Source organism: Notothenia coriiceps, unplaced genomic scaffold (genome assembly GCF_000735185.1).
Source record: "Notothenia coriiceps isolate Sejong01 unplaced genomic scaffold, NC01 NC01_scaffold00037250, whole genome shotgun sequence".
In the NCBI taxonomy this organism is placed as follows: domain Eukaryota; kingdom Metazoa; phylum Chordata; class Actinopteri; order Perciformes; family Nototheniidae; genus Notothenia; species Notothenia coriiceps.
The window spans coordinates 4,567,763-4,589,836 of NW_011369951.1; the positions used below are offsets into that span (position 1 = coordinate 4,567,763).

At 40.1% G+C, this 22,074-nt stretch overlaps 3 protein-coding genes across 4 annotated transcripts in view; 2 read left to right on the plus strand and 1 right to left on the minus strand.

The window, feature by feature from the left end:
- fbln2 (fibulin 2) overlaps positions 1 to 735 on the minus strand; it is a 69,941-nt gene extending 69,206 nt beyond the window's left edge. Inside the window, exon 1 of the mRNA XM_010795996.1 lies at positions 673 to 735. The gene's annotated coding sequence lies outside the window, so the exon portion shown is untranslated. The remainder of the gene's footprint in view (positions 1 to 672) is intronic.
- A 6,146-nt stretch (positions 736 to 6,881) lies between these two features.
- The window catches only part of nup210 (nucleoporin 210), a 187,090-nt gene continuing 171,897 nt past the window's right edge, over positions 6,882 to 22,074 (plus strand). For both annotated transcript variants that reach the window (XM_010796038.1, XM_010796039.1), the window contains exons 1-2: positions 6,882 to 7,460; positions 7,840 to 7,979. In XM_010796038.1, coding sequence (XP_010794340.1) covers positions 7,300 to 7,460; positions 7,840 to 7,979 — 301 coding nt within the window. In that variant the 5' untranslated portion in view covers positions 6,882 to 7,299. The remainder of the gene's footprint in view (positions 7,461 to 7,839; positions 7,980 to 22,074) is intronic.
- LOC104967132 (septin-4-like) lies at positions 10,584 to 14,589 on the plus strand. Its single transcript, XM_010796548.1, has 8 exons — positions 10,584 to 10,679; positions 11,598 to 11,939; positions 12,294 to 12,390; positions 12,500 to 12,586; positions 12,703 to 12,826; positions 12,990 to 13,124; positions 14,242 to 14,365; positions 14,480 to 14,589. Exons 1-7 carry the CDS (start codon positions 10,584 to 10,586, stop codon positions 14,261 to 14,263), a joined length of 903 nt encoding a protein of 300 aa, XP_010794850.1. The 3' UTR covers positions 14,264 to 14,365; positions 14,480 to 14,589.

The following is a 22,074-nucleotide window of genomic DNA, read 5'->3' on the forward strand; positions in this document are numbered from 1 at the left end:
CAGAGAATGAAACATCTGGTTGTGACTTTAAAGACATTAGGGCTATTTTCTGTGAATGAAAAGTAGTCTGTTTGAGTGTTTGCTCAGCTACCAGCTCAGGGAATGTCCTACAAAGGGATTTTAAACAGTGACTGTGAGCATTGCCTTCCCAATAGCCAAAATGTGACCTTTATCCTTTTTGCTAACTGTGACACACGTGCACACGCGCGTAGGCACGTGCAAACTCTGTTTTTATGAATGTACTTATTCCTGAACCTGAACGCTAAAACGTCATTTTCTAATTTGTTTAGGAATTTATTAAAGAAAAACTCGATTTTGAATTGGAGAGTATAGCAACATTTAGGGTGTTCAACAAGATTCAAGCCTTAGAAACAACATATGGACGTCACAGTAATAGCCAGACTGTAAATAGGGAATATAGCCTGGAAAAATAAATCGATTTAAAGCGTTTATTTATTCCTTCGGGATAGGATCTTATCAGGAACAATAGATTAGCAACAAGAATTTGACTCAAGTAGGCTACAAATTAAACACGATTGAAAACTATGACAGTTTTGGTCACATAACTTATGATTTAAATATCTGTCTCTGTAAGTTAACATTTGAAAAATTAAACCGTTCAATATATCAACCGGGCATTTGTATGTTTTTTAGCCATAAAAATCACGTTACCTTGCGTCTATGACCTTGCAGCGTTGCTGTGCTCCTGAAGGAAACTTGTGCGTAAAGTTTTTGCCCCGGCTCCAGTTTTGGGAGGCTGGGAGCGCCCTCGCTCCCCTCTTTTAGGGAGGGGGGGCGGGACAAACTTCTATAGAATTGTATTCATCTCCCGAAATGCTTTCTGTTCCCTTTTCTGCGTTAAAATCATCAAAAGTACGAGAAATGACTCATGGAGAGACGTCAGTGGAAAATGTGTTGTCCACCTAAATAATTGTGATGATCTAAACAGTTTATTAGGATACTGTGTATAGGAATGATTATGCATAATACATTTTAAAAAATGCCTCTGGTTTTATAATCTTGTAAGAACATTTATGCTATACTTTTTATAGTTGGTATTTTGGTATATTGGACATTTGTGACACAGCTTTTCATTAGCTGCTAAATGATTGGCTGATATGCTGTTTTCAAGCCACAAAGCTAAATCAAGCTAGAATCATTAGACATCACATCATGATGTTCGTGATATTTTTCCACAGAGCTTTTTAGTTTAATTTTATTACAGCTGGAATTACTGGAATTCAATATACTGCATGGTATCAAGGTCTGTCCCAAACAGACTGCAGTATATATATATTTTCAGTATCTCTTCGCCTTTCTCTTGGTTTATCTTCAGGATCCCCAGTGAAGATAAATATAGACAAAAGCTGCCTCATGAATAGACTGATCAGACAGGCACACAGGCACTTGGGCCATTGATCACTTCGTTTCAGGGGTCTCCCTTGACTAATCAATGACAGAGATGAGTCAGTTGCCCCATTATTAGTTTTCTCTTTTCATTATAATCAGATTCATGCCCAACTGCACCAGTCACACACTAAGACCCCCCAGATTCGCATGAATGCCTTTCCTTATTAAATGAAATGTTAATCTCTCAACTTGTTCACAATTCAGATACAAAAATTACTCTCTATTTTGCATATTGGTGAGAAGGGTATGGATCAAACCAACATGAATAACAATGTTCTAAAGCCTTGATGACAGAACATATTTCCTCCAAGCATGTCTACATATATGGATGTGACCTGCATAATAACAACTGTATTGATTTATACTGGTTCTATTTTAAATGTTATCTCAGTCCAACCTTTGCCTTTAGGTCAAGCTGTGTTATACAGGAGGCAAACATGTTTGACGCAGGTGCACTGAACGCAAATTCAACTCGTAACTGACCCACTCATAGGGTCATTGGTTACCTGGACACATGAGCTTAGTGGCCCCAGGAGTGTGAGACACGTCTGCCCTGCTGTGGAGCCTAAAAAGCAACCAAGCGGTACCCATAATCTGCTTCCCCACAGAATGATAGGCAAGTACTAAAGGATATCAAATTTGACTTTCTTTCACATATGTGTCGCAAATGACAAAGATTGCATTACACACAATAGCCAAGGTCACTTGCAGTAACATGTCTGATGCAATTTACAGTACAATCTTTTGCTAAAAATAGCACTTCAGAAGTGAAATCCCTTTTGCCATTTGAACAACTATACAGGCTGCTTTCAGTTCTGAACCATTTCAACAGTCTCAAAATAAAAATAATCATCTCTGTTATAAAAATCAGCGGTCAAACAGAAATAGATCCCTAAATGGTCTTTTAGGTTTGGAACATTTAAGGTCCTCTGGCCTCCAGATAGATGTCCTCATGTCGCAGGCAGGGACCAAATGGCCTTTTTTTATCCCTGTGTAAAGGGTAGTTGACCTCCCGTTACTCTGCTGGTGCCAGAAACCTCAGTCCAGTAACTGCTCTCAGCCTCTGAGATAATGTCATCTGACACGCTCTGATTTGGGAGATGTAATTGCACCCCACACTGTTGTAATTTCTCATTCATGCATGCTCGAACGGTGACTTATGCCACTACTAATTGCCCAAGCCCATTGACTGCAACCCTGGCACGTAATGATGTACCTTAATAGGCACTTTCTTTGCTTCACAAAAATATTGAACTAAAGATTAAAGTTTAATACACTGTGTTTATTATTTGTTCTCTGAGCAGAGTGAAGTCATTCTTACCTCAGTGGACAATAGAATGGCTTTAATATTCTTCAGGGTTTTCATTAAATCTGATGCCAGTGATGGTGACATCATTGTCTACTTGGGCCCCAATGCAGCAGGCGTTAACATTATCTGTTTATTGTGTGATCCATTGTCCTGATCTTCTGCTTTTGTTTAAACAGGTGGGTACAGTCTCAACGTGTTTGCTGTAGCCTTTGTTAGACTAAAGAGGCAGTGTGTGGGGGGTTCTAAATTGATATATTATGCCTGGGCCCCTTCTCTGTTAATTGCAGGAGGAATTTTAAAAGAAATATAATATGAAATAATTTTTTTACATTATAAAAGTAGAGGATTCAGCAAGGAATTGTGCAAAAATTGCAAGAACAAGTGCATACACATACAACGTGCCAGATGTTCAGTCCTAATCTTCTAATAGTATTGCTTTGGTTGCAATGCACCTATGTGGTTTATGACCAATAAACACATATTCTCAAAAGTCTTTTTTACTTATGTACGCAAAAATGTTCTCCAGCAACACTTCTGTGGGTCTTGAAATGAAGTGAAAGCAGGAAGTCTTTAAAACAAACCAGCCAAGACAGGGCACTGTGGCACTGCAGGGGATACTCTCTGGGAAATTAAGACCCCAAATGTAATGTGGTGAAAGTGACTCCCCATCTGTATCTTGTAAAGACTTTCCAAGCTGTAGTTAAATGGCATTTCTGCTGTGGGGTTGCAGTTCCAGCACAACAACTCTTTGCTAAGCTGGTAATATGTTTAGTGAAGCTAAACTAAGGCATTGAATATTTAACACATGTAATGCGGTCTGATATTACTACCATGGTTAAGAGGTGGTTAAACTCATCTAATGTCATTATTTATATAGAAAGAGCTATTATTATTTTATTGTATAATTTAAATGATAAATTAATCTCTTTATGTGGTGTAGAAAAGTTTGTATAAATTAAATGGGGGGCACGTGAAAGCATTTAGGCCTGATTACAGCCTCATAATTTGACCGTGGTCATTAATGCATAAAGCTACAAATACAAACCCACTCAGCTGTGTCCACCTAATGCCTTCACCATGGAAATTGCAAGGGAATTTACAGCACGTAGTAAAGACTGTGTAAAGGGATTTGACACTTGAAGCACAGCTTTGTAGAACCGCCCTGTTGTACTTACTGTAGACTAACTTTATCTGGAATTCAAAAGGATGTATCACCCTACTTCTCAAGTTTACATTTAAGGAAAATATAGTATTCTTTTCATTATAATTTATATACATTTTTCCCAGCATCAGATTGCTGTGAAAACTGCAGAGTCATGATCCTCTGGACATTTGTAGTAGTCACACACAGAGTTGTTCCATCTCATCATTTAAACTAGTGCTCACTTTGTTGTTACTTTTTACACTCCTTGGAACACACATAGCTTCCCCAGGCAAAGGCTGATTTCACTGGATCGTAACACCTTTTATTAGACCTACCTACAGCAGTTTTTACTGTGCCTCACACCTAGGGGACCTTTAAGCTGTACTTCCAGAAGCAGTCACTCTTCCAAAGCCTATTACATTTCTGTTGAAAGCCGAGCCCCCAGCTGAGAACATTGCCATTGAGTAAGAGTTTAACTTAGCAACATGGCCTTCTGCACCCACTTGTTTGGACCAAGCCAGGAATGGTGGCCAAGAAAAGTTCCCGACTTCACACCAGGAAGGATGTGACTGCTGATGCATGCCAGATGAGGAGACACTAGACGGAATTTTAAAGCAGCTGCAACCATTTGCGACATAGGAAAATATATGGGTGTTTCTCATTATTTCAGTCTAACAGCAGAGGTGAAAGGCTTTGATGGTTTCAGGTGTGGTACACATTGCAACATCATTGACAAATATAAAAGTGGGTGGCTGTTAAATATATTTCAGATTCAGATTCCCCTATTGCATTGGATAATAGTTAAAGGTTGCTGAGTTAAGTCTGCCAGATTTGGACTGAGGAATTCAGACAAAGATCTATCCAAGGTCCAGAAACAACACTACAAGAACTTTTCCGACTGCACATTTTGTCATCTAGACCCAAGCCCATGTGAAGAGCTAGAGAAGCAGAGCGTGACATTAAGGTATTGTTTTCCATGTTCTTAGACATTACATCATTGACGCCTAAAATCATGCACTGCAGAGTACAAAGATTAAACTAAATGTAGGGCTGAAGCCCACACAGCTTTGCCAAAAATAATTGAAAGCTGTGATGTCTTCTCAGGGTTCACTCTCCACTGCCATCATTGTACTGAAGAAATATGCCTCGTTTTATTTCAACCCAAAATAGCCCGAAAAAGTCACACTAAGTTGAAACAGCTGTCACTACACAACGGTACCTTTGTAGTGTGAGGATACAGAACAGTACGTGTAGATTGCAGCAGTTGCAACTATATGGTTGTCATCAAAGACAGTCGTTTGCGACACAGCACTAGCCAGTGATGGGCTTTCATTGCTAATGTATTCTGACTCAAACAATATGTCACCTCTGGCACGAGGCAGCATATGTAAAACACTTCAAAACCACAGTGTATTTGCTAATCAAGCTGTGCATCTCTCTGTGTCTAGAAAAATGAGAGGCACAGACAAGGAGGAGAACATCTGTAATAACTTCAAAGCGGATGAAAGAATTGATCAGAAGTAATGCAGCCAATTGATCTCAGATTATGTAACTAACATTCACATTCTATCTCAGGGACAATTTGAAATCCAAAAATGATCTCACACACAAACAAGAGTTTTTCACAGCATTACACTGTCACACATGTCTCATAATTATTTGCCAATATTCTTAAGCCCTTTTATTTTTTGGTAAATATTGCATTGTTGAAGGGCACTAGTGACATTTAAAAAAATGTTTTGCCATATCTTATAATAAATTATCCTTTTCTCTTTGCAGTCATCACCCATGCCTGGGTGAGGTAGCTGTCAGTGACACCTAGGGGTGAACATTTGTAGACTCCATGTTCTTGACTGAATGCTGAAGTCCCAGACAGCCAAACTCTGGGTTTACTTAAAAATTGCAATGCAAGAATGACTGGCAACAAAACGTTCAAATGTTTACAGTTTATTATTAAACAATACAAATACCAACAATAACAAAATCAATCAAACTTTTCACAAATGATTCAGTTACTTGTGTCAGCCAACTTCTAAATGGTCTGCTCTTCACAATTACTCACCATGCAGAGCAGACATTTCTTGCTTGGTTTGGCCGGCTAATGTTTAATTTGTGTCCTAATGGCTGTCATTTATCTTACGTTGTTGGAGTCAATGGACAGGTAGATCTATTGGCTGAGTGTCAAGGATTGACTGAACCTTTAAGTTATAACTCGAGCAAATGTAAGCAATGAATCCTATCTTTTTTACACCGTGTAAGTGAAGTGTTTAACCTAAAGGTCATTTCGATGGATGTTTTTGATGGTGTTGTATTTGATTGCTTTTGTTGTTTAAAATTCTGTCTACCACTAATTATAGTATAAGAGGGACATTATATTAGAAACAAGTAATTGTATATGACAAAGCACCCCTACAAGAGCCGTAAATCTACACACACCTCTGAATCAATTAAGGGCTTTTCGGTTGGATTTGAATTGTATATGTGTGCCTATATGATGTGGTATCTAAATGGCCTTGAACCTGAATTGGAGTCAATTTGCTTGTTCCCCACTACATCCCTGGAACGTATTATGCCAAATGGGGATACTATGCTTATTGAAAGCATGTGGGGATGAAAGACACCATCATGTTGTGCCATCTTTATGTAAAATACCACACAACATTATTTAAATAATGTATAATTCTATAATCCACACTTCTGACAGGGCGGCCATGGGACAGTTTCACTAAGAATGCAAAAGCCTTGCATGTTTAATGTTAACTTTTGTAGTTTAGTATTGCTTATTGAATAAGATACCACAAACACAACAAGCTGTTAACAAAGTGCACTTTTTCAGGAACTATTCTAGACTATTTACTAATCATGTCTTGCAACATGAGTTTTTTCAATTAATTTATTTTCTATTCACTCAATTCAGGAAATAAAAACATACACTGTACCTTTAAGAAAGAGCGTCATGCTCCATGTTGCACACATTGTCGATGACGTCGACCCAGTACTCCCGGCATGCACACTGAAAGTCCAATTATTGCTAATGGCGCGTATTTGCTAATGTAGTATTTTAAGCTATTGTAAAATAGTGTTAACATTAATTTAACACTGGGATTTGAAACTGGTCGCTGCATATTTCAGGCTGTCTTCAATGATAAACAGAGCGAGGATCCTGAACTAGAGGACTGGTAACTGTGATCATATTCATGTGCTTTCTGTTAATAACTGACACACACTGAAACTGAACCGGAATACGGCGTGTGTTTGAAATAGCTTCAGTAGCGATGTTAGCTCTTCTAAACCTCCGTCCCAGAGCCACAACTTTAAAACCACTGCACCACTAGCTACATTACTGTGACGGCGGAAGTTTAGCTAGTACACAAACGTGGTGTTCATTCATTCGACCGTTGGGATCCGTGCCAGTAAATCTCGGAATGTAACGGAAATGATTTCGTTAAGACTACCCGTGTCGGTTTTGTTATTATTAATAACCGTTATCCTAGTTAACGGTTCTTCAAAACTAAACATTCCCAAAGTGTTGCTACCGTTTGCCAGAAGCACAAGAATCAACTTCACGTTGGAAACTACTGAAGGTTGCTACAGATGGTGAGTAGAGTGAAGTAGAAGGGGATCCTAGGGCATGCTTTGTGAAGGAGTGTCAGATTGCACGGGGCATGTGAGGCCACATGGTTAGCTATCCTGTATACTAGTCACTTCCTCGCAGTGTGTGTGGGCCTTAAAACAGCTAAACTGCTCGAATATCAATGTCTGATTTCCTCTTTTAGCTTTTCTTCCGTTTGCATATTTAAGCCATCCATGTTTACAGTAAATATGGAACTCCTCCCCAATGATGCAAATGTATTTCCCACCTTATGATGATGATGATGATCATCAAGTGCAACATTGTTACTGTGAGAAATAAAGAACTACATGGCTTCTCCACCTGTGTACATAACCTGATTGGTTTATGGTCCTATTCTTCCAGGTCTTCCACCAGACCAGAGGTGGCCTCCATCAAGGCTGTGGATGAGGAGATTGGGAGAGGCTGCTCCAGGAAGGCTGTCCTCCAGGCTCTCTCCACCCAGCACTCCAGACTGACCAGCATCATACTGGCTGAGGATGTTGGTAAATACATGGTTGCTATATTATTCAAAAAATAATATGCAAAGCTATTTACTTCCTGTCTGCCTTCTTCTATTCATTTATCTGACGTCCAGTGCTCCATCTTATAACCTTCTTTTTCTTGATCCTCCTTAGCAACGGTCATTATAGTCCTTGATAGCGGTCTGTTCTACTGTATTAACAACCTGTCACATGTTCTGAATTGACCAATCAGAATCGAGTATAGTTGTATACTCGATTCTGATTGGTCAATTCAGAACATGTGACAGGTTGTTAATACAGTAGAACAGACCGCTATCAAGGACTATAATGACCGTTGCTAAGGAGGANTAGTAGTAGTATACGTATACACACACACACACACACACACACACACACACACACACACACACACACACACACACACACACACACACACACACACACACACACACACACACACACACACACACACGATGAGACTCCCAGGCATTTTGTCTTCATGCTGCTGTGTTTCTTGCACTCGTTGATAGTCAGGTGACTTGCTTCGTGCTGCTTACATTTGCATATGAAGGAGGACATCTCCTTAATGCTTAATGTGGTTTATGAAGACAGGTATATAAATAGTTTCTAATGAATGTATTAATCATCTTAATTAGTGAGCTCATTAGCATGGCAGCTTATGATTAATATATCATTTGTTATTATAGGGGGATGTTAAGCAGCAAGTGTTTCTTCTTGCATTGCAGTGGATGAACAGGTTGCTCTCACTCTCATGGCTGCAACATGTGAGGAAACATATGTTGTGATTATTGTTTTCTTCTATAAATGATCAGAAGTAGTGAATGGAGTTCTGCTTTTCTTCCACTTTCACTTTGCTGCTATTATACAAGAAGGAAATGATAAGTTCTCCACATACTCTCTCTTCCTAAAGTCAAATATTGCATTCTTTAACAATGTGTTTTCATTGACATTGCTCTGCCAGTACATTTATATAAAGTTCTTATGTTGTGCTCCCCTACTCACTGTACATGTCATGACCTTTAGTCCCCAGTGTATAAGTATGTTGGAGTATACAGTATTATAGGCCATGGAGAGTCATAGGTCCGATAGTCTGCTGGTTGTGTCTTGTCTGATAAAGAGCTCTACTGCTACAACTTGTACGTAGATCAACAGTAGAGCATGTACTCGGTGTGTATCCTGTGCACGGTGATGCGTGGCTGGTCAATGCCGCTGATCAGCCCTGCGGCCCTGAGTGGCTCGATGGGGGTGAAGGGTGCTGTGTCCTCTGGGATGGAGGGGTATAAATACTGGAGCTCTGGTCTCCCACTGCCTGCTGGAGTGGGCATGAAGAGCAGTGTGCGCAGAGGCAGGACGAAGAGGCTTAGCGGGGCTTTAAGAGGCTGAGAGGAAGCACCACAGGTGAGGCTCTGCAGGAGAGGAGGTGTGCAGATAGAGAGTGTGTGAGTTTGTGATGCAACTTTTAGTGTCTACTTATCTAAAGGGTAGAAGGCATGTCGAGTTTCAATGTTGTTTTTGTGCAGTTGCGATCGTGGCAAGAGATTACAAATGATATATCAAAGATTTGTTTCTATCAACCTGTTTGCTTTTTGACCCAAAAGTCAAGCACTTGAATGATAAGCTTCTTAGCCATTTTGATCCCAAGTTGTCAAAGCTTCAATGTGGGTCACAGGATCCTCCATGTTGGTCATTGATCTCTGTTGATTGTAGCACAGTAAAGCAGGTCACTGATTTCCTAAACTGTAAAACTATCAATTCTCCTCTGCCCTAAAGCTCTAAATCCCAGGATAATTAAAACTGTAGGCCACGGATAGAGGACATAAACCATGAGAGCCTGACACAGACATTTTCTAAAGGATTAGATGAGAAGCGTGTTATATATTATATATAACTCTGGTTCAGAATTGATTGAGGAATATAAATATAACTTCAAATAATGTGGCAATCATTCAACATGCAAACAAATAAAAACAAATAATAATTGTAGATTTTGGAGTGACTGAATGAAATCTTTGGGCCGATTTTGTGATTTGATGTGTTTTTAACTTTGAAGTTTATGAAATCATGAAATGTCTCACTGCATGATGTTACTGCAGCGACACAGATACTCTCTTTTTTGCTGACACTTACTTTGGCTGGACTGGTGCATCTCGTCTGTCGTTAACACTGAATGGAGCGATATCAGATGAACTTATAACATAAGGGATCGCTGTTATGGCAAGAAGTCAAAGCAGCATTGTGTAGGCAGCCAGCAGCCCTCAAGGTGCCTCTCTAGGTCCCTCTCTAGGCACTCTCTCTGTTCTGCAATCATACCATCTCTTCTGGTAAATGAGATGTTCTTTCACATGTCGTTACTTTGACTTCATTTAATCTTTTTTTTTCTATTTTTTCCATTTTCTGTCTTTTCTTCATTTGTCTTTTCTGAACACATTTACTCCTTGTGTATACCTCTCCCGGCTCTTGAACCTCATGCACCTGATTTCCATCTGGCGGTGGTGGCCTCTCTCCTGCGGCCTCTCCCTCCCTCTTCTTGACCCTGATAAACCTTCTCACCCGTGTGCTCCCTTCTGGTTGGAGATTGCAAAGTTCACTTCAGCTCCAGTTGCGATGGAGGACAGTGACCATGAGGTGCACTCATCAGACGAGCATAACTCCTGCCCTGCCTCCCCTAAACACAGCATACCAGACCATGTCCCTGAACAGGTACCGGTGACACCTCCAAACCCCTAAACTACCAATGAGGTTCCCCTTCTTATGGCAGTCTTTGAGGGATAAGGCCAACTTAACTGTACCTGCTTACTTAGCCACGATAAAAAGCAATGCATCTTACCCCTCAGCTGATGCTTAGTGCATAAACACAACACGAGTGCAGAGTCACAGTATAGGCCTTCAGCTGACTTTAAATGGCATCATTGCGTTCTATAGGGCCCCTGCGTTATTTATCTCTGTGCTCGACTAGCTTTAGTTTCTAGTAACATGAGTCTAGAATATGCATAGCAGCCTCAGCTGTGTATCCGCTTACTGGAAAAACTACACTTTGTTATTTTTTATTTAAGCTTAGTGTGTATTACATCTAGAAATCCAGGGATGGAGAAAAACTTAGCAACCCTAATGCCTGAAATTGCCCTATTAATTTAATAACAACCATAAAAAGGCCTTTTCTTGCCTCACATTAGCTCTGCAAAAGTTATGATGTGTCAGGAGATTCATAATCCTTGATGTAGGAAAAGCTCTCTCTCCTCTTTCAGGAATGTGGAGTTAAATGTACGCCCCAAGTATAACAGCTCATTCAATATTAGTGATAAAGTGACACTTATCCACTGAGATAAATGTCTGGGATTATATTTCACCCCTTACATATTGTACTCATAAATGATTATAGAAAGTGATGACCAGCTGCATTGCAATGATATGTTTTTTATTATTTACCCTCACAATAAAACTATAGCAACCGTTAGTAAGAGTTTAACACATTTTCCACCGTCTTGATCTCCTCTCTTCCACATCGACACTTGACCTTTCCTCCACCTCCACCTCCACCTCCACCTCCACCCTCGACTTTTTTCCACATATTCCTCTTCACCTCCTAAACCTCCCCCTTCAACCGTGGCGTCCCTCTAGCATTCGGACCATTCAGACGACTCCGAGGTGGAGAGCTTTATGCAAGACCCTCACCACCAAGGAGAGCACGACCACCATGACCACAATGACCACAATGACCACAAGCAGCACCTCCATCACGACCACGAGCCTCACGATGCAGGCAGGGAGGCTGAGGGCGAAGACCGCCCCCACACCCCTTCATATTTACGTCCCCCTGTGGCGGGCAGGGCTCAGTCGGATTCAGGTTCAGAGCCCTGTATCCCAAAGAGCAAAAGTGTGGCGTTTGACTTGCCGTGCCCCGTCAGCCCCCCCAGACCCAAGAGTCCCTGGGCTCGATATGACCCGTACGACAGTAATAAGGTAACACAAGGACATAAACCCACTGAGATGTTTGTGTTCAGTTCTGCTGTCAACGCGATGTTTGTTTGTGTCGATCACTTCAGACTGATGACGACAGTTTGACTGATCCTGTGCCTTAAACTCAAAGTTGCTTTATGTGGTTATCAAAAAGGTTTAATTGTGCTTATTTCCTTCTGGTGGAACAGGGTGTGATTAGGGCTCTGTGATTTTGTGTTTGTGGTTTATTCCGGTCTCACACCTTTTGTAGGAAATATACCTTAAAACCTATTTTTGGAGAGGTTCAAATGGCGCTGAAAAATTATAGTTTTATGGTAGTTTTGGCCTTCCTGATGTGGTGTTCAATTTTTTTTTTAGGACCAGGACAAGGAATACGTGGGCTTTGCGACGCTGCCAAACCAGGTGCACCGTAAGTCAGTAAAGAAGGGGTTCGACTTCACGCTCATGGTGGCAGGTAAATCCTCGTTTGCAGATTAGCAGATATTTGAGCCTAAACCCACCTTTTACTTTGAAGAAAAGCCTTAAACCTCGCTCGTTTCGTCTTTGTTTGTCTTTGTTTGAAGGGGAGTCTGGCCTGGGAAAGTCCACCCTGGTCAACAGCCTCTTTCTCACAGATCTTTACAAAGATAGGAAGCTGCTCAATGCTGAAGGTAATGCAACCACAGCCTTTGATATACTCACTTTCTGACATGATTTCTGAAGAATTAGCGCTTCAACGTGTCAAAGTTAATGTTAAAAAATGTGTCTTTTTTTCTCCTTTTCCTAGAGCGAATAACACAAACAGTAGAAATCACCAAACACACAGTGGATATAGAAGAGAAAGGTGTCAAACTGAAGCTCACCATCGTCGACACACCCGGGTTTGGGGATGCTGTAAACAACACTGAATGGTACTTAATAATGTTTAACGAATCATCTGATATCTAAGAAAATGAGCAATTTGATAAGATTCACAGAGCACCGCAGGGTAGCCCTGTTGTTCTGCATGTGCAGTAGCTCAGCTGTTGCAGTATTGCCTCGGAGACTGAACGTCCCTGTGTGTTTTATCTCTAGCTGGAAGTCCGTGGCGGACTACATCGACCAGCAGTTTGAGCAGTACTTCAGGGACGAGAGTGGCCTCAACCGGAAGAACATCCAGGACAACCGCGTACACTGCTGCCTCTACTTTATCTCACCCTTCGGTCATGGGTATGACAAATCCGCAGTGCTCTCATTAGGATTAGTCTAACCTCTCTCTCCTAAATGACTCCGAACAATGGGGAACATTAACCCCTCTCGACTGCAGTAATGTCTGTGCTGGCCGTTGCAGACCAGTGACACAGCACTTTTCCCCCTGCACACACACCAGAACACACCACCTGAGTAATTGATCATACTGGACCAGTATTTAACTTCAATGCTTTCAGCCCCATTATTGTAAAAGCCGTGCTCCTGTCAGAGCTAAAGCACTACTCAGCTGCCTTCAGGGGGATTTAGTGCGTCCACTGCAGTGCTTTAGCTCTAATCAATCCTTGGTGCTGACTTGGTGCTTTTTGCTGCCGTTGTGCACATGCACTGTTCCACATAACTGTGCTCATTAAAGAACAAATATTCTGCAAACCTAAGTAATGCTGCAGTGCATGTTCAGAGTCACTGTGATGGAGTAACTGCTCCATCTGTTGATGAGCTTCAGTCATTACTGATGATCAGACACCAGGAGGTCACATAGAGAGCAAACCTCCACCGCAGTGACCGACCAGAGACATCGCGTAATGTCTAACAGTACATTTTATGATTCTAGTGTGCAACTAAAGTCGGGATGAACATTACATTATTTAATGATGTATAGAGGGTAGGGCTGCTCGATTATGGCAAAAATCATAATCTCGATTATTTGGGTCAATAATTGTAATTGCGATTAATAAATGTGATTATTCATTGACTTTGAAAACATCCATTTATTGGAGAAAAAGATGTTGAACAGTATGTTTTTAACAGTTAATTACCCTGAAATTTAAGTATAATTCAACTGAAAAACCAAAAAAAAATAAAGTTATTTAAAAAAATTAAGTAATAATAATAAAAGAATAATTGTTTTATTTCGATTACGTTGTTTTCGTAATCGTTGCAAGCCAAAATCGTAATCGCGATTAAAATACGACTAATTGAGCAGCCCTAATAGAGGGCAGATTCAGACACACCACACACTTCTGCTGGGTCCATCAGTATGATTGAGAGGGATTATTTCTGTACAAATCTATGCATTTCTTTTGAGTAAATCCTCATTGTGGCTTTCATGCTATTGAATGTTTCTTGTCTCTTTTAGCCTCAGAGGCCTTTGGATGTGAGTTTATTGAAAGCTCTACATGAGAAAGTTAACCATCGTCCCCATTCCTGGCAAAAGCACAGACACACTCACCCCTAATGAGGTCAAGAAAAAGAAAATCAAGGCAAGGCTGATCTTTCAGATCTGATCTGGAAACACTGTTGATCTATTTGATCCCATGAATGAAACGTCTTTCCCATTTTCACTGTGTCTTTTCTCCATCTACTGCTCCCCGTAGATCCGAGAGGAGATCGAGCAGTACGGCATCAAGATCTACCAAGTTTCCCCGACTGTGACTCTGACGAGGACGAGGACTTTCAAGCAGCAGGGACCATCAGCTGAAGGTGAGAGCCGAGCTGCCAGATGTTTGGGATTCAACAGGCTGCTTAAGTCAGCAGTGCACACTGAATGGCGTTACACTTATCAGTCAGTAAACAAGATGATTAGCAACCTGATAGCAAGTATACCATCATACATTTGTATTCTTTATTTGACAGGATTTTCATTTTTAGAAGCTTTTGTTTTCATGATGAAAACTGAGAAGAATACTAGTTTGCTTTGTCTAATGCAGGGGTGGGGAACCTCCGGCCCCCGGCCGTATACGGCCGCGAAGACAATTGATACGGCCCTCGAGGGTAATTTAATAAATACACGCAAAAGAAATCTAGACGCAAAAGAATTAAACAAGCGAGAGCCTGTTTTTTCCTGGCCAAGATCAGGTCCTTGAACACAACACGAGCCGAACGTGTCATCACGTGGTATATGTCTCGTTCATGGTCCTCGTGCAGTTCTGACGGTTAGAGCATGGCTCCGTGCAACTCTTCAGATAAGGAGCATACAGCAGTTTTTGCGTGGCTAGTGTCTTTGTTGTGAAGCCCAGTGGCCGATCCTGTCCATCTGTCCATACTGATCATACAGTCAATAACTTTGTTGTTATTAGCATCTGGTTTAGCTACTATGCTAACGAAATATAAGAAGCTTTTTCTTACAACCATTGAGGTAAAAAGCACATCTTTATATGATCATTATAGTTAATACAAAAAATAAGGAGAACAAAGAGAAATGGGTTTATAAAATACTATATGACAGTAAAAATAAGTTGTTATTAATAACAAGAATACAGTTGAAAGGGGAGTGATTGTAAAAATATCCATAAAGAAAATAAACTCTCCTTACAGTTCTGGTTTCATATGGGTGTTGAGAGATGTTATCCATAGATCTCTTAATGTTAGCTCTCAAAGTGCAGCCAGATTGTGGTTTTTAACTTCAACATTTAAAAAAAATCTTGCCGGGGGAGCATGCCCCCATACCCACTAGAGGAGGTTAAGGTGCCTTCCCCCCCCCCACCCACTTTAAATTCATGGTTCACATGGATAGAAACTAAATTAGCACACATCTTGTGGTGCATATATTTTCTGTTTGGTGGTCATGCCAACAACCGTGCACGCATACGCGAGTCAATGATCTTTGAACATGTAGGTATCATTTGGTGATCGTTAGGTTTTTTCTATCAAGATACTGCAGCCCAACGACTACCTTCAGTTATTGATTTAATGTTATGATGTTAAAAAGAAATAGCAAACCAGACCATAGTAAAACAATAGGCTGTCATCAGTCCCTGCTGAACACACACCTCTCCCAGGACTTACGTTTGTTGCTCTCCTCGCATCTATTAGCCGGCTGCGCAGCGAGGCAGTATTTTACTCTCTTCTCTTCTGATGTGGTTAACTTGGCTGCAAAGATATGACAACAAGTGACAAAAGATAAAATAATCATTATATATGATTAGTAAAGATGGTTATTTGACGTAATAATACGTTATGTATGGTTTTCAGTTTGAGTTTATCAGAATTAGCAGTTAACTGTTTAAACATGGCTTATAGGATGCTAATGTCGTAGAGTAAATAGATCAAGTCAATGAATACATCTGCAGTTCTCATCATACATTTTGACCCCAAATCGATCTTGATTGTAGATTGTTTTGATTGTCACGGTCCTTCTCTGTTCTCCCACAGGATAGCGTCCCCACATGAAGGTGTGTAGGCTAATACGAGGCGACTATATCAATACAACCGAGAGGTAAAACTGTCAAATCTTTTCCTCGTTGTGTTCGTTGTACACAGTCACTGTCCAGCCTGTTAAACCTGCATGTACACTTCTGCCCAAAAGAGATCTGTTTGTACAACTCTGTTCAGTTTCAGTACCAGATTTTTCAGAATACATTTCGAATCGGTCCTTTTCTCTTTGTCTCCAGTCAGAAATGTGCCCACCCGTGACTTAGTGAAGATTGAGGAATATGAGGACACATACATCTGTAGGTAGGACCAGGGAGACTAAGGGACACAACAGAGAACACCCGCATGGTGGTCGAAGGAGCTACGTAAACATCAACTGTATCACTAGCGTCCATCGTAGAATGTTTGGAGAAGTTTCAGAGAGTAATCAGTAAATAATCTGTAAAAGTTGTTTTTTGAATTGATGTTTTTGATTGCCCTAGCTATTAAATAAACCGATCTACATTTTAATCTTAGATGTATGTAACTAAAGTCACTAAATAGTCCCTGATTACCTCTTAGATCTAATCGGCTTATTTTAATACTAAAATTAATGATTTACATATAGTTGGAACAGTATGAAAGGAAAGAAGCAGCCATTCAACGCGGTAATACAGCTCACAATTTTATCAGAAGCTAGTCTTGTGTCAATTTAAGGGGGTTCATATTAATCCAAGGAAGAGAAGGCATACAGTTCAATACAAATCACCAACCAGGGCATCCCATAATAAATCCCCACCTCAGTCATGAAGTCCTCAAAGAGAATTAAAACACAATACTCGGTGAAACCCTGAAGAAATGGAATCACAGAAAATAAATTGGAGAATGATTATACATTTGGTAAACGGTTTCCCCCCAACTTAAGTATTTGTGTTTGATACATGGGTTGATAACGTGTCTATATACAGCAGTTTTTATATGCAAATATGTAAATCACAGTAATAATTTCATCAGTGGACCTACACTGAAAAACTGAAAAGTTGATTTAATTGAATGTATTTGTCAACAGATTAAACATAATTGAATTAGGCAATTGGAAAGCAATACTATAAAGTTGAACCTTAATATTGTTTATTTAAACGTAATATTACAGCTCAAAAATATGTGGATCTGTTGATATAAACAAATGTAACTAACGTCAACAGGTCATTTGTTTCAGTGTAGGCTCAATAACCTTTGGTTACTTCCTTCAGGGATAGATACGCAACGTAGTTTGGAAGTTCCTTGAGATATCAAAACGATTTCACCAGATACTTCCTTATGTTATGTTGGTATCATATTCATATGTATAACATGTCTGTCAAACACATTTTTGCTGTAAAGGTGTAAATTTAGCTCTGTCAAAATGCATTTGGTAAAGGGCAGGCTAATTAACTTGAGTCCACGAGGTAGAATTTAAATAAACCATGGGAGGTACGTTTAATAAGTTTGATTATGATTTGATAAGATCCAGCACAGTGCTCTTTACCTGGTGGGTCGGCTTTGATAGTTTTTGGTAATAGACATTTACTTTTGGGCACCATGCATTGATATGACTCTACACAGAAAGACGTGACGTGTATCTGCTGCCAACACAGCTTCCATGCTCAGTGTCTTTTAACAGATATGCAGTTAAATCCCTCTTTCTCTATGACTAGCATGACAATCAGATACAGATGCAGCTTTGGTGATACAAAATGTAGAATTCTCTGTAACGTGTTTCTCTCCCCGCAGTAAACTCACTCCAGAGAGAGGCGGGCACGGCTTCCCCATCCCTACGGTGCCCCGAGTGACGATGAACAGAAAAGCTCATCCGAGAGAAGGACGAGGAGGTACGGCGCGCTGAGCGCCAGAAGGACTCACAGCACCAAAAACACAAGTCTGAACACGCCATGAGCACTCAGAGCCCTCAGCCAAGCGCTAGGGACACCGCAGACACAGAGATATCTCTGGATGAAGCCCTCTGAGAGTTCTCACAGATAAATGGTTCATATATATAGAATTATTGGAAGCACACTCAGGTCATGTTTTTCTGAGGTTGACAATGAGTAGCCTGGAAAAACATGGCGATTAGTGTAAATCAAAACCCCCTTCATCCCCTCTCCTTTTGGCCCTTTGAACTGTCTGTGGGTAGGGAAAGAGAAAATCGTTCATTCAATCCCCATTTTAAAGCTCAGCTTTTATCCTTTTAGTGTCAAACTTGTTCCAGGAAAGTTTCAGACAGAGCGAAATTAAAAACTATTAGTGCGAACTAGGCACTGTACATTTCAACAACATTTGTTTCCCCAAGAGCTAATACAATGCGTTGAAAAATGATATACCATTGGTTTCCTTTTGGCTTTGGTTAGTAAACATATTGTTAGAAGTAAATATCACTTAAAGTAAGATATAATTATAGACTTTTGAAGGCTCATATATTTTTCCTTTTGCGGTATCTAAGATGAGTAGACATACAGTTAGTTTTCATTTTGATCAAACACAGGACTTTTGTTTTCCAAGTTCCTTCCTTTCCCCAACAAAATCCATTAATTTTATCAAATAAAGAGATACATTTTTTCCTCAATTTCAGTTTCAGTCATTTTCCAAGCAGCAAAAATGCATTGTATCAGCACAACAAACATTTTGAAGTCAGAGTGGGCTGTAGGTCAACAGTGATGGGTCATTTCTTACTGTATTCCCTGGAGCAACTTATTATCAATTGATTTCAATATCAAGTGAATTGGGACCCATTCATCCAATTAACAAAATAACCTGAGACTTCGCATCTCACTTTATGTTGGGAAAATCGAGAGTGAAATGGTTTTGTATTTGGGTGCTGTAATTGGGCCACATAATCAACAACAACCCACAAAAATCACAACCACAAAACCTGTTTTGTGCCACAGTTTAACTGGATCCAAAAACCTTCAGATCAGTTCTTCCAGATTCTTATTAACTGCTTTAAAACAAACAGTTCAGCAATGATGAACGGTAAATAATGTTTTGCTGCTTCTGTAATATTGAATCTCTTGAAGTTATCAGCGGCGTCACTGCGGTTGTTCAGGTCACGTGATCTAGAAAAGTCCTGATTTCCCGGGTGGTTATTGATTAGTTGCCTGTGCAGTACGTGTACATAATGACCTGTATTAAAAAAAAAGGGGCTGATATCCCAGATTTCCCATCGCCATGAATCAACTCAGTAGATGATCGGCACTCAACTGTTGTCTCTTTCTCCTCACAGTTGCGGCAGATGCAGGAGAATGCTGGGAAGATCCAGGATCAGGATTCAAACTGCAGAAATACCATAACACATGGACAGTGTCTCTCTGTAACTGGGATGAAAAGATTTAAGAAACCACAGGATACCTTTTGTCCACTTTTCAAGACATTGACTTCCCCTCTCTGTCCACCCAACTCCACCTCGTCAGCAGCACCCTTCTCTCGGATCAGGGACCTGGCGAGGAGGGGTGCGATGTTCTCCACGTCTGCAGCTCCTTTATCCTCTCTCACTTTACCACTGCTGAAAAACCCACACCTCTTCTGTTCTGTCAAAAAATGATAACTTAATGATAAGGAATGGTTGAAGAGCAAGCGTATGCTGGCGTCTGATTTTCCAAACATCTGATTTGCTTATCCAACATGATCACAGGTTTGTTTGATTTTCCCTTTTTTTTACATGAAGTCTGATATGAGGTTTATCATGTGGGGACCTGCTCAGATTTTTTAAAGCACATATTTCTGTGCAATTGTTTATTTCTATTTCTATAGGTCAACATGCATACTATTTAATTTCTCTATATGAAAGATTTTTGTTCCTACTTTTATTTTGGACTTCACTGCGTGATAGTACGTATGGTCTGATTGTTTTATGTTGGTTTTCCCTTTCCAGCTGAGTTTCCCCCCTGAATGTCATCTGGTTTAGGATTGTTTTAAGGATCCAATTTTGATTGTGTAAAGTGGTCTGCCCCCCATGTTATTCCCATTGGGGGGTTTGCCACCCTCTGCCCCCTTCCTGAAAAAAAACATCATGGACTCAACAATGGCCCAGTTCCCTTAACGCCACTGCAACCCCCGCCCTAACTTATTTGGCCCCATGGTCACCGTTTCCAATTAATCCTAAATTTTCAACAATGACCAAATTATCTTTATTTGTTTGGGAGAATTCCAGCCCAACAAGTTTGGCTTTTTCAAAGTGGGATTTTTTCTCCTGAAATTAAAAACCACCCCAAACTGGTTCAACTGATGTTTGGAGAAGCCTGATGATCAGGTTTGAAATGATTAGGCCCTGCCCAATGAGGAAAAAGGGGGCCCCAATGGCCAGTGGGTATTTATTTTTGGCCCAATGTTTGGAAGGTTTCTTCCCCTGGATGGCAAATCAAATTTAAGTGATCATAAAGGGGTTATTAATGGGCAATGGAAAATAAGCTAATTAGTTTTTGTTGGGAAAGATATGAAAAGAGGTGGGATTTATTTTTTCCCTCCTTTCCCGTTTTTGGTATAAATTTTGTCCCTAAAGGGACCTCCATGGATTTGTGGCCCCCCTAACCCTTTAAAAGTTTTTCGGTTAAACCAAGGCCCACAATGGACAACCTTCATTTTTCAACAATTTTTTGGGATTGGAATTTTTGAAAACGAGAATAGGGATTGGGTTCAAAAGCCCAACGGAGTAATGAAACACATGGTAATGGATTGAAAACCCCTTGATTCCTTCCCTTGGTTATATGTACTTTGTTTTACTTTTTTTTTTTGGAAATTAAATACACCCCGCCATGTTGCGTGGACTTTGGGTTAATGTAAAAAAAGAAAATTAAACATTCCTCGATCCTGTTCCCAGAGTTTTTCAGGGTATTCGCCCCCTATTGTTTGAAATTTGTTTTATATTAAATTTGGTTTTTGGTTATCTACTTTTTGGAAGGTATATGTATGTATGATTATAAAGAAAAAATGAAGGGATGGAGAAGAAAACATAATTACAAATTCTAATATTTTTTTTATTAAAAATATGGGAATATTCCATTTCAAGTTCTCCCATCCCCCGAAACCCAATGGGTTTTGGCCCTTTCTTGTGTAAAAATGTACAGAAGTGAATAAAAAAATGGTGGCCCTTTGGATTAATAAAATAATTTTAACCCTGTAACAACCATTGATTTAAACTATTCCCTATACAACCTGGTTTCCACTACATTTCCCACCCCCTATTAAACAGCCCCAGTTCAATTACAAAACTGTTCAGTATATTGTGCCCTTTATTTATGGTACAGACCTGGGCAGCCCCTCCCCCAGGCTTTTAATTGATTATTTTTTCTATAAATACTATGAACTAATGAATTTTTGGGGTTGATGGGCAAACTAATACTTTTTAAATTATCCGTTTTTTAAGATACCAAAAAACTGAAACAAGGAGGGTTTAAAATAAATAAACCCAACCCCCTGGTCCAGGGTAATTGGAAGCCTCAAGGAATAATAATAATTCTTTCTTTTCTGTAGGTTTCACATAAAATTTTGGGGCTCTTTAAAGGAAAAAGGGAATTTTATTGGGATATAGCAAGAAAAACAAAATACCGGAGGGGGATAGAGAGGGGAAAAACATGCACAATTCCAGAATTGAAAAACTCAGGGCCCCGCCAAAATGAATTTTTTTTAACCCAGGTGGCCACACACTACCAGGCTCCCCCCCAGTGGCCGGCCGCCCAGAAAGAATCTCCTTAGGGGTGGCCCGTGGTAGCCTTGACGTTTTCCCCAATAAAGAGGTGCCTCAAACAATGGTCAAAAAATGGGTTTTCCCCATTAATCACCTCAAGCGGTTACCCAGTTTGAATTT